The sequence below is a fragment of the Pistacia vera genome, unplaced genomic scaffold (genome assembly GCF_008641045.1).
Source record: "Pistacia vera cultivar Batoury unplaced genomic scaffold, PisVer_v2 Contig235, whole genome shotgun sequence".
Taxonomy (NCBI): domain Eukaryota; kingdom Viridiplantae; phylum Streptophyta; class Magnoliopsida; order Sapindales; family Anacardiaceae; genus Pistacia; species Pistacia vera.
The window spans coordinates 570,502-583,063 of record NW_022196041.1 but is presented as its reverse complement, the minus strand read 5'-3'; the positions used below and the strand labels follow the sequence as shown (position 1 = coordinate 583,063).

Sequence of the window (12,562 nt, the reverse complement as noted above, 5' to 3'; positions counted from 1 at the left end):
ATGAAGGTACAAGTCTCCATGATCATTTAAATGAATTTAATAGGCTAGTATCTCAATTGTTGGCTATTTTTAACGAGTTAAAGGATGAAGACCAGACATTGATATTGTTGTCATCTTTGCCTAAATATTATAGACCCTTAGTTCAAACTTTGTTAGTAGGTAGATCTACTTTTAAATTAGATGATGTGATTGCCTTGTTGTGCGAGAATAAAAGGTTTGTGGGATCAGAGAACTCGTCACTTAAAGGAGATTACTAGTTGCAGAAGGTTCTAATTGAGGGAGGACTCAAAAGAGAGGTGATGAATCAAGATGGAGATCTAAATCAAAAGTCGGAGATTATGGTAATAAGGGGTGCTATTATTGTGGAGAGAAGGGACATATCCAACAATGCTGCAAGAAATTAAGGGAGGATATGCTTGCTTTCAAGAAGGTTCAGACAAATGAAGGATTTGAATGATGATGCTTGGGTTGTTGATAAAGAAGGTGAATTTTTAGTAACATGTCAAGATGAACTCAAACTTAAAAGGGTGAAAAAGGTTGGGTTTTAGATTTTGCTACATCCATGCATGTTTGTAATGATAAAAATTGTTTTATTGAATTGAAAAAAAAAGATAGAAATTATGGAAATATTGTTGCCAGTAATAACGAGAAAGTGAAGATTGAAGGTGTTGGTAGTGTTTGTCTCGAGCTTCACAATGGTGTTGTCAAGAATCTTCGTCATGTGAGGTGTGTACTGAGTTGTAGTCACAATTTGATTTCTTTGAGTGAGTTGGCTTCTCGTGGATATACCTACATTGGTCAAAGAAATGGATGTGAAGTGTATAAAGATGATGTTCTGATTTTGCAAGGCAAAAAGAATGAAAAACAACTATATTTGCTTGATGAAGGTGTGTGTCTTAAGAAATCAAGAGATAAAGTTGTTCCAATTCCCATTGTGAAAGAAAAGAAGACTATCATCCGAGTATGGTTTTTAGATACTAATGTGATGTTTGGGGATTCAAGCCAAGGGAGGAATTGTTGAGATAGTGCCTTGAATCCCATATTGCTTGGGAATGGGAGTTGCAAGGGGACTCTCTTCTTTAAATAGATTAATAGATTGGACTTTTAATGTATCTCAAAAAGTGTAAGATGGACACTAAAAGAATAGTGATTGTGGATTGTTATTAAGGATGTAATTGGGCTTTTTGGATGGTGTAAGGAATTTGCAATTTTTCTCTTCTAAAAATTGCACAATTGTAAGCTTTTGTTTAATGGATTCTTTGAGTGGATAGTGAATGTAGGCTAAATTGACTAGGCCGAACCAATTTAAAATTATTGTGTTTGGTTTTCATTATTTTTAGTTGCTTGCTTTAATTTTGTGTTTGAGTTGTGAAAATCTTTTTTCAACACTAAGTGCCTATACATATATTTTTCCATAAACTTAGGTAGTAAATTAGATACATTAAATTCTTTGGTCTAGTATATGATATTTTTAAACATATTTTAATATTTTTTACAAGTTTTTTCAAGCAAGTTACACATGTACTTCTTCTTCCAAAATTTTATTTTTGATAAAACCTCAACGGAATGAGGGAGTTTTATTAAACAAAAAGGAAATCAAATACACCTAAAGAGGGGGACGTAATGAGCCTTACCTCTTGAAAGCATGATAATACATAAAGATTAAAACCCAAAAAAAAAAAAAAAAAAAATGCCTAAGAAACTAAATGCATACAATTAACCAAAAGAGAAACGACACAAATTATTTTATTCTTTTGCAAGCTTGAAGACTTTCTACTCACAATCAATTGCCTTGGTTTGATTGTCTAAAGGCATCTAGGGAAGCTTTGTTATGGCAGAAAACATATGAGAAACCATGTTCATGGTTGGCCTAGATTTTGGATTGGAATCCAAGCAATCAATTGCTAGCTTTATTATTGCTATCAGTTGATCTTGAATAGTAGGTGGAGGAAGTGGAAGGCGTTCGTCCAAAACATTGCTTAGCAACAAGTCCTCCCAAGTGAAAGGAGAGGATAGAGTATGAATGATATCCCCTGGATGCTTTCCATTGATTACTTCCAATGCTAACACTCCAAAACTATATACATCACATTTTTCAGTTACCTTCATTGTGTAAGCAAGTTCTGCAAAGTGAAAGATAAATGATGAGATCATATTTCATAACTTTTTTTTTTTTTTTTATGTAAGTAACAAAATAATCAGGACAATAACAAATGAATTATATATACCTGGGGCAATATATCCGTATGTGCCTGCAAGTTGTGTCGAATTAGATGAGTTTGGCTTGAGAAATTTGGCAATTCCAAAGTCAGAAACATGAGCTTCATATTCTGAATCCAACAACACATTTTTGCTCGATATGTCCCGATGGACTATTGGTGGGAAGCAATCATGGTGTATGTAGGACAAGGCATTACACACACCTTTCAAAATATTTACTCTCTTACCCCAATCCAATCCTCTTGCTGTAGCTTCATTACTCAAGAATGTGGCCAAGCTACCTCTTTCAAGATACTCATAAACTAAAAAAGAGTGTTGAGAATGTATACAAAAACCGAAAAATTTCACAATGTTTCGATGTCGTACCTCTGTTAATGCCCTTATTTCATTTAAAAACTCTTTTTGGTCTTCTATCTCATCAGGTTGAAGGGAGTGAGATTTCTTTACTGCCAAAATAGCCCCTGGTAGAAGCTGTGCTTTATAAACACTTCCAAATCCACCCCTCCCAATGCAATACTTGGCATCAAAATTCTCTGTTGCACTCATGATTTCTTCATACATTATTTTTCCATCAAAATTTAATATCGAAAGAATTTCATCCTTGTTCACACTTCTACGTTGTTTCGGTAACTCTTGCTTTTTTCTTCGAAAACAAAAGAACATTAAAGTCACCACAATTAAAAGACCAAGTGCTCCTGAAACAAGAAAGGAGATTATCAACCTCTTTCTTGTGACATGTTTGTGTGATATGAGAGCCTTGCAAGGTGTCAATCCACTTACATTACCACACAATCCTTTATTCCCTTGTAATGCTTCAATGGGAGCATCTCGAAATGCTGTGTTGTTGGGAATTGGACCTTCTAACTCATTGTAGGATATATCAATACTTGACAAACCATGCATATCTTCAAAACAAGTTGGAATTAGGCCAGAAAGCTTATTGTAGGAAAGATTCAGATATACCAAACTCTCCAGGTTACATAACTGAGATGGTATCTCTCCTTTGAGTAAGTTATGACTCAAATCTAGTTCCGACAGTTGAAACAGCTTCCCCAATTGGAATGGAATTTCGAGGTTAAACTGATTGTTTCTCAAATTTAAGTAGTGCAATTTTGACAAGTACCCTAAATCTCCTGGGATTGACTTGCTTAATCTATTTATTGACAAGTCAAGGTACTCAAGTTCTGTAAGTAAACCAACTTCATGAGGTATACCACCAAAAAGTTGATTCCCAGTTAAAATAAGCTTGTTAAGAGAAGTCAGCTTTCCAAATTCCATTGGAATCTCTCCAACTAAATGATTTGAAGAAAGGTCAAGCTCATGTAGTTCGGTTGAGTTTTGAATCTCAGGCAAGATGCTCCCAGTAATATTATTCCCCGAAATATTTAAAGTGCCTAACTGTGAGCACTTTCCCCAAGTAGATGAGATTTCACCATAAAATTTGTTATGACTAAGATCTATGAAATTTAGATTTGGATAGATGCCAAAATCTTCAGAAATATTTCCAATGAAGTGGTTTTTTTGAAGGCGAACTCTAATTAAGCTTGTGCAATTTCTCAAATATTTGGGGATACGGCCAAGCAAATGGTTCTCACCAATGCCAAAGTGCCTAAGTGATCCACTTCGACAAATATTACTAGGAAGAGAACCAGTGAAGTAATTTTGAGACAACACTAACGTAATCAACTTCAAGAGATTTCCAATCTCATGAGGGATTGAACCAAAAAGATTGTTATAAGAAAGATACAAATATTTAATGTTGCTCAAATTTCCAATGGAATGAGGAATAGAGCCATTCAATTGATTGTGGCTCAATTTTAGAGCCGAAAGGGACTTCAAGTTGCCGATCTCCATAGGAATGGTGCCAAAAAGGTTGTTGGCATAGAGGTATAGAACATTTAAGTTGCTCAAATTTCCAATGGAGGGAGGAATAGAGCCATTCAGTTGATTGTGGCTCAATTCTAGATCCGAAAGGGACTTCAAGTGGCCTATCTCCATAGGAATGGTGCCAGAAAGGTTGTTGGTATAGAGGTATAGAACACTTAAGTTGCTCAAATTTCCAATAGAGGGAGGAATATAACCACTCAGTTGATTTTCGCTCAAGTCTAGATCCAAAAGGGACTTCAAGTTGCCTATTTCCTTAGGAATAGAGCCAGACAACTTATTGACAGAAAGGTAAAGGGTGTTTAGATTTGTTAGGTGACCGATTTGAGCAGGGATAAAACCAAAGAGTTCATTCCGACTTAGATCAATGTATGCAAGATTGGGAAATATTGAAAAAGACAGTTCATGAAGAGTACCTTTTAAATTTGCACTGGTCAGGTTAATACTAGTGATACTTCCGGCATGGTTGCAAGAGATTCCAAACCAAGTACATGGGCTTATTTTGGTTTTGAGGTGGGTAGAAGTATTTATAGCATTCACAGAAGAAAGAGTCCATGATGACAGACGAGAATGGCTTTGGTTTTGAAGCATGGCTTTCCATTTGAGAAGAGCCAATGCTTCTTGAGTGGAATTAGAAGCGACATCAAGTGAAGAATATTGTGACATAACAACAAACAAGACTAGGGAAACAAGTGAAAAAACTCTCTTCAAGTTTGACAACCCCATTGTTTTTTATATTATGTAACTCATATCATAATTTGGAAACTCTTATATATATATATATAAGCAACTCATAATACATAATTTAAGGCTTGAAAAGTTTCCTCCTCTAATTTCACTCTCACTAAATAAAAATTTCTGCAACCTCTTGATGTGGGTACTAATCTTTCTTATCCTCTATCAATGACAGATGCATATATGCTCAAACGTATTAGACTTGACTTAAAAGGGTCCCTGTCTTGCATTCATTCCTAATTTAACAACGAAATTTAAAAATATAGAAGTGGACCACTTCAATTTTCTAACTATAATAGTAGCTCTAATTGGCAAATTAATTGTTCACATAGTTTTCTAGTACTAACAGGTGAATGGAGTTTGATGGAAATAGATTTTGATCTGAAGGTGACAACTCTAATGTTCATATGGTGAATGCAACTCCATACATGTGTATAGTCAGGATCTTGTAACTTACAAGACATTGGTGCTTGAAAGTCTCCGATTCCAATTTTGTTGTTTTGTTGAGAAATTCTATGCATAAATTTTCTGCAACTTGCCCCTTGATCATGTTGACAATAAATATGCTTATTCTTCCTCTAGGTATTTTTAAGAAATTTTATAACATAAATTAAGTGATGGAAGTCTATAATATTGGTATTAAGTTTCAATGTTTCTTTACAATGATACACTTGTAACTACCAATGATAATCAATGGTAGAGTCAAAAAATTAAGTTTGGAGGGGTTACATTATATATTTTAATAAATAAATAAATCATCCAGAAAATACATTTTAAGTGGTGAAAAATAATTTTATGTATAAAATTAAATTTTTTTATTGGAACCTGCACGGGTAGCATCGCCCCTGACAATAATAAAAGTGAAAAATAAGATGAACTTATAATATACAACATTGACATAGCATGTTCCAAGTATGGAGTAAATATTGATTTCACAATAAACTTACGAAAGGGGTACAAATGCATTAGCGACATATTAGTCAGAATCTGAAAATATAATATTGTAGTAACATATAATAATACTTGTATGAGCGAAATACATGTATAAGAAAAAAGAGGGAGTTTCCGAGAAAGTGTGACATGCAAAATGGGAATTGGATTATGAAATCAACTATAGTTATTTGTTTGAAGTATGACCGTAATTAGCATAAAAAATAATTGATGTAAAAGAGATTTGGTCAATAGAGGAATGTAAAGTAAGACTGGTAGTAAAGACTAGCAGGAAACAGTCTTATTCAATCACTAATCAAAAATAAATATTGAGTGGTTAAATGTTAACTTCTTGGTTACTTATTTATATAATTGGATGCCCAACTACATAAAATTATTTATTTGGGATATTTTTTTATTTGATTGTTGGGGACATTTGTAGAATTTTCCAGAGGAGAATTTTATTCAATCACTAATAAAAAATAAATATAGAGTGGTTAAATGTTAACTTCTTGATTACTTATTTATGTTATATAATTGAATGCCCAAACTATATCAAGAAGATTTTTCATGCCACATCATATGTATAATAGTCAACAGGGGGTTTTTGCAATACCAAAAATATTTTTAGATGGTCAAATCATGTCCTTGATTGGTTTAAAATTTGGTATATATTTTGTTAAAATATTAAAAATAGTAACATTTTTTTAGTTAAAAATAATTAACAATTTGAGTATTTTTAGATTATTTCATTAATAATTATCTGATAAACTTTTTAAAACATTTTGTGTTGCACCCTAAATGAGCTTCTATTCCACTATAATCAATATTACAGATGATGAAATCAAATTTACGCAAATTGAGGGATTAGGGAGAAGTTATCAATGCCATTTAAATGAAAACCCTCATTTTATAAAAGATTTTAGCTTTTGAACGAGGGATATTATCAATTTAGGTACAATTTTTTTCTTGAATTGAGAAAAGTGGCACAAGTTTCAATTTGTTCAATTTAGAGATACTAAGTATTTTTGTTCAATTTAAGGAAAAAACGGACACCAATTTCAATTTGTTCAATTTTTGAACACTAAATAACTTTGTTCAATCTATGGACACTTGCAGATAATTTTAACATAAAACAATAGAAAAACTTAGATACCCCTAGTTATTTACTTGGTTTTAGTCTTTCAATTTTAAATTTAAAAACTAAAAAAATCAATTAAAAGTATAAAAAAAATTATTTGATTTCGAAGTGTAAATATTAAAAATAATAAGAAAATAATAAATAATTAAAAATTTTAATTAAAAAGAGAAAAGCAGGTTTTAGAATTAAATTAAAAGCTGACAAAAAAACATTTTGTTTAAAAGAAAGGACAGCCATTTTTATTTTAAAATTTTAAAAAATATAAAATCAAAAGAAAAAAGAAAAAAAATGACGTTTATTTATTAAAATTGTTTATTAATGTTCGTCACATTTTTTTTTTCTTTTTTGGCCTTGGTTGGTCACATATTAACTAATGTAGGAAAGTATTATTGCTCGATAGTAAACAAGTAAACGTACATAATCTAGAGGAGTTTACAATAAAAATTAATTAATATGACTTTGGTTTATAAAAAATCAGTCAGATCTTACATAAGAAGCATTTTATTCGGTTGTAAATAAAAAATGTGTTTGTCTAAGCGTATAACAAACCAACTCATAAACTCTAAAATCAAGCTGACCTGTTTGTTTAAAATATTTTAGACTTATAAGCCAAAAAAATAAGTTAGGGAAACCAACTTTTTTTTTTTTTTTTTTTGAAAGCTTATAAGCACTCCATTTATAAGTTACATTGACAAAATATATTACCACGTTACCTTTATTTAATTTTTAAATTTTATCATATAACCTTATTTTAATATTTCAAACAACTCATGCTTCTAAAAATTATAAATTTATTTTTTATAGAAATTTTATTTTTTTGAATATAATTATAATTCATTATATTTGTTCATTAGTTTATTTTGTATAAAGAATCTAAAAATTATTCTTATAAATTTTTAATAAAGCATTTGTCTATAAAGTATTTGTTTATTTAATTCTAAAATTAAATTATATTGTAATAAGATCGAAATATATTTTGATAATATTATAGTAAAAAATTAAGTTAATATAATTTATCATTTAATAAAATAATGTAGTACCCTTTTTAGTTATTTTAATAATAAAATATACTTATAAACTGTATTTTACCAAACGTGACAACTATTTATCAGTCACTTATAAATATTTTAACTAAACATATAACTGCTTAAATTTCAAATGCTTATAAACTCAAATTACCTTATAAACACCTGCTAATTTTCATGAACTCGACTAATTGGGCTCTAATTATACAAAAAAATTTGATCTATAGCTTAACATGAGATGGAAATGGTATGGAAGGACGTGTCATTTAAGATATTTAAATTGATAACGAAACGTCAATGGTATCTGCATGGGCTTCAACGCCACACTAATTGCAATTTTCTATTGTTTTATTAAATTGACAACTCATAATTTCCGACTAATTCAACTTAATTTGGCTAGTAAGTAGTATAAATAATATGGTCAAAGCTATGGCTAAGAATTTTCCATATAAGCAAATAAATTCTGGTTCAATTTTAAGGATTTAATTTATTTGAAGATTCTTATTATTGCCACATTCTACACGTTAAATATTTCAACCTCACAATTGTATGATCCAAAAGTTTAATAGTAATTTTTTTTTCTTTTTAAGTTTCCAAATTCCAATAAACAATATCAACATAACTAGATCCAATTAATTCATTATTTGATTAAACTAAGATGTTGAGATATTGTGGCTTACTTTCCTATTTATTTTCATGTGAAATTGTATGTTTTTGGGAAAATTATTTAATAAAGAATACAATTGTAAATAGGAATATAATTTAGAAGTCCTATTAAGAATTAGAATATGAATCCTATTAGGAAAAGAATATTCCATATACTACCTATAAATATAGAGGTGAGAACCAATTCAAGATTATGAGAGAATGTGAGACCACATAATATTTGATGTAAGAGTTATTAAACACCATGGAGAGAGTGTCTTAAAAACTAAGATTGTTTCCGCTCTAAATACTTGGTTGAACGTGATTGTTTTAGCTTTGTTTTATGTGTATTGTGTACTCTTATACATTGTGTTCATGAAACTATACTGAATTTCTCTCATCCGTAAATGTAAGCAGGTAATGCTGAATCACATAAATACTGTGTCTCTTTATGTGGTATGATTTTATTCCTATGTTATTTATCTCAAAAGTATGTTTCAACTATGCGATCTCCTAACAATAGTCACTAGCTCAATTTTATAACTGAATAATATGATATAAATCAAAAGTTCTAGACTATAGAAACATAAATAAATAAATAAAAAAGAAAGAAAGCACAAAAAATTCAAAAAGAGAATTTATGATATTTAGTTTTTACCATTAATATTCCAACTTTCCGAAACCATTGTGCAGATCCCCAAAACTTAAAATCAATGGAATTGATATAAATTGATATGTCATATTTTTTTTTAATTAAATTCATGTTATAAACGCTTTTTCTTTTTTGAAATTTAGTTAGTTATATATCAAGTAACACTCTTGTAAGAATATTTTTTTTTTTAAAAAAAGACGTTTATAGCGTGAAGTTATCAAACCAAGCTGAAGAAGCATGTTCAGTAGTGGAAATTTATGGCAGACAAGCCTTAGAGGACATAAAATCTATAATTATCTAGTTCATCTCATGTAAATTAAACTCTATAACCATTATGTAAAACCGAAGAACTCCCACTAGGGTTTAGAGATATGGTCTCAGAATTGAGTGGACAGAGATCATCCCTTGATGTAAGGTTTCTTATGCACTCTGAATTGATAGAGTAGAGATCATGTGGAGATGTGGTGGAAGATCCAACCCACGTTTTGTCTAAAGAAAAGTTTGGAGCGATTGAGATTCTAGTCAAGTTGTTGTAATGACAGATGCATGTATGCTCAGACGTATTAAATACAGAGAGGTGGACCACTTCAATTTTCTAACTGTGATAGCAACTCTAATTGGCAAATGGAAACAGATGTTGATATGAAGGTGACAACTCTAATGTTCATTGTGTGATGAATGTAACTCCATACATATGTGTATGGTCAAGATCTTGCAACTTGCAAGACATTGGTGCTTGAAAAGTCTTCAATTCCAATTTTGTTGTTTTGTGGAGAAATTCTTCACATAAATTTTCTGTAACTTGCCCCTTCATCATGTGGACAATAAATATGCCATAAGTAACACTCTAGTCAAGGTCTTTGTAGAGTATGACATTTAATTAAATGCTATAACGAAGTTGACACTCTAGTCAAGGTCTTTGTATTATACGGTTCAGATTATTCTCTTATGAGTGGTTAAATCTTTACCATCCTGACAAATCAAGTAATTCTAATTTATGAATATCATAATTTTCATTTGAAGTTAGCATTTCTAATTTTACCTAATAAATAGAACATCGATCACTACCTGCTTTGCAAACTCGTTTCCTTCTTTATTTGGTTCTGGAAATACAATGACAAAGACAAAAAGAAAAAAAATAAACAAGAAGATATAGCTTCCTTTTGAAAATATATTGAAATCTTGATAATTTGTAGGAGTATAATCTAATTTTGTAATCCAATTCAATTAATTTTCAAGTATATTGTATTTGTATTTCAATCTAAACATCTATATTGAAGTAGCATTGAATTCATATGAATAAATTCTTAACAATATGGATGAATCAACTTTAAATTTAAGCATTGACTCGATCATACATAGATTTTCACAAGAAAAACCATCAACTAGTTAAGTTGATTGAATTGAATCCAAACCATAAAACCAGTTCTTTAAATATATGATCTAATCCAATTTTTTAACTTAACGAATTCAACCAAAAACAAAAATTTAGTTAAGTAGGTTAAATTTGTTACCTTTCATTGATTTATTTGTATGTTTGGAACTATCCAAATATAATATAAATTTTCTTTTATAAAAAAATAAGTCATATAATAAAATTATAAAATTCATTGTGATTATTGATATATTGAATATTGATGTTGCAATTGAGAGAGGAAGAGAAAGCAACAATTCTCGTTTATAATGAAAATGAAAATCAACTTCTTTAAAATTGATGAAAATGTTATTGTGCATGATTGGAGGATGAGACCTGAGAAGTACTCATCAACTAAAGAATCTCTTATTCAAGTGTTTCTCGTTTTGATAGAATCGTCCTCATGCTTGCATCCTCCACATATGCATATATGTATAGTCAAGCTCTTGTAACGTACAAGACTTGGTGCTTGAAAAGTCTCCGATTCTAGGTTTGTTGTTTTGTTGAGAAATTCTACACACAAATTTTCTGCTACTTGCCCCCTTATCATGTCACCATGTGGACACTAATTTTGCCTTTTCTTCCACTAATAAAATGATGTTATGTCAAGCAGTTAAATTCTAATAACGTAGTTGACACTCTAGTCAAGGTATTTGTCTTAAAGGGTTAAAGTTATCTTCTTATGTGAGTGGTTTTGCTTCTATGACAAATTTATGTCACTTAGCTCCCTTTCTCTTGAATCTTTACCATCTTTACTAATCAAGTGATTCTAAATCTAATTTAAGCTTTAACTACTGAAAAAATAAAAATAAAAAAATCAGTTAGATCTTACATAAGAAACATTGCAATTTGGTAGTAAAAAAAAAACGTGTTTGTCTAAACTTATAAGCTGGTCAAACTAGTTTATAAGTTTTAAAATCAAATTAACCTGTTTGTTTATAACATTTCGGGCTTATAAGCCAAAAAAATAAGTTGGTAATAAGTTGGGGGAACCTACTTTTTTTTTTTTTTTTTGGAGCTTATAAGGACTCTATTTAAGTTACATTGATAAAATATGTTACCACATTACTGCTATTTAATTTTTTTGGGCTTATAAGCCAAAAAAATAAGTTGGTAATAAGTTGGGGGGAACTTACTTTTTTTTTGGGAGCTTATAAGGATTCTATTTAAGTTACATTGATAAAATATGTTACCACATTACCGCTATTTAATTTTAAAATTTTATCATGTAACCTCATTTTAATATTTTAAGCAACTCACACTTCTAAAAATTATAAATTTATTTTTGACTGAAATTTTATTTTTTTGAATATAATTATAATTCACTATATTTGTTTATTAGTTTATTTTGTATAAAGAATCTAAAAATTATTCTTATAAATTTTTAATAAAATATTTTTCTATAAAGTATTTGTTTATTTAATTCTAAAATTAAGTTATATTGTAATAAGATCAAAATATATTTTGATAATATTATAGTAAAAAATTGAGTTAATATAATTTATTATTTGATAAAATAATGTAGTACTTTTTAAGCTATTTTAATAATAAAATGTATTTATAAGCCACATTTTGTTAAACAGTTAATTACTTATTAGTTACTTATAAATATTTTAATCAAACACGTAATTGCTTAAATTTTAAATGCTTATAAGTTTAAATTACCTTCTAAACACCAGTTACTTATAAGTTAATTTTTATAAACTCGATTAAACGGGCTCTAATTATACAAGAAATTTTGATCACTAACTTAAAATGAGATGGGAATGGTATGGGAGGGCCTGTCATTTAAGATATTTAAATTGATAACGACACGTCAATGGTATCTGCATCAGCTTCAACGCCACACCAATTGCAATTTTCTATTGTTTTATCAAATTGATAACTCATATATTTCCGATTAATTCAACTTTTAA

At 29.7% G+C, this 12,562-nt stretch overlaps 1 protein-coding gene across 1 annotated transcript; it reads right to left on the bottom strand.

Annotated features, from left to right (window-relative positions):
- Window positions 1–1,662: 1,662 nt before the first annotated feature.
- LOC116131645 (MDIS1-interacting receptor like kinase 2-like) lies at window positions 1,663–4,830 on the bottom strand. Its single transcript, XM_031417309.1, has 2 exons — window positions 2,229–4,830; window positions 1,663–2,123 (listed from the first exon to the last, which is right to left on the bottom strand). The coding sequence occupies exons 1-2, from the start codon at window positions 4,828–4,830 to the stop codon at window positions 1,816–1,818; spliced, it is 2,910 nt and encodes a 969-aa protein (XP_031273169.1). The 3' UTR covers window positions 1,663–1,815.
- Window positions 4,831–12,562: the final 7,732 nt, after the last annotated feature.

Coding starts and splice junctions, on each gene's coding strand:
- LOC116131645 (XM_031417309.1), bottom strand. CDS start 4,830: ATGGGGTTGTCAAACTTGAAGAGAGTTTTTTCACTTGTTTCCCTAGTC. Junction 2,124..2,228: donor ATACGGATATATTGCCCCAG/GTATATATAATT, acceptor TTCACTTTGCAG/AACTTGCTTACACAATGAAG.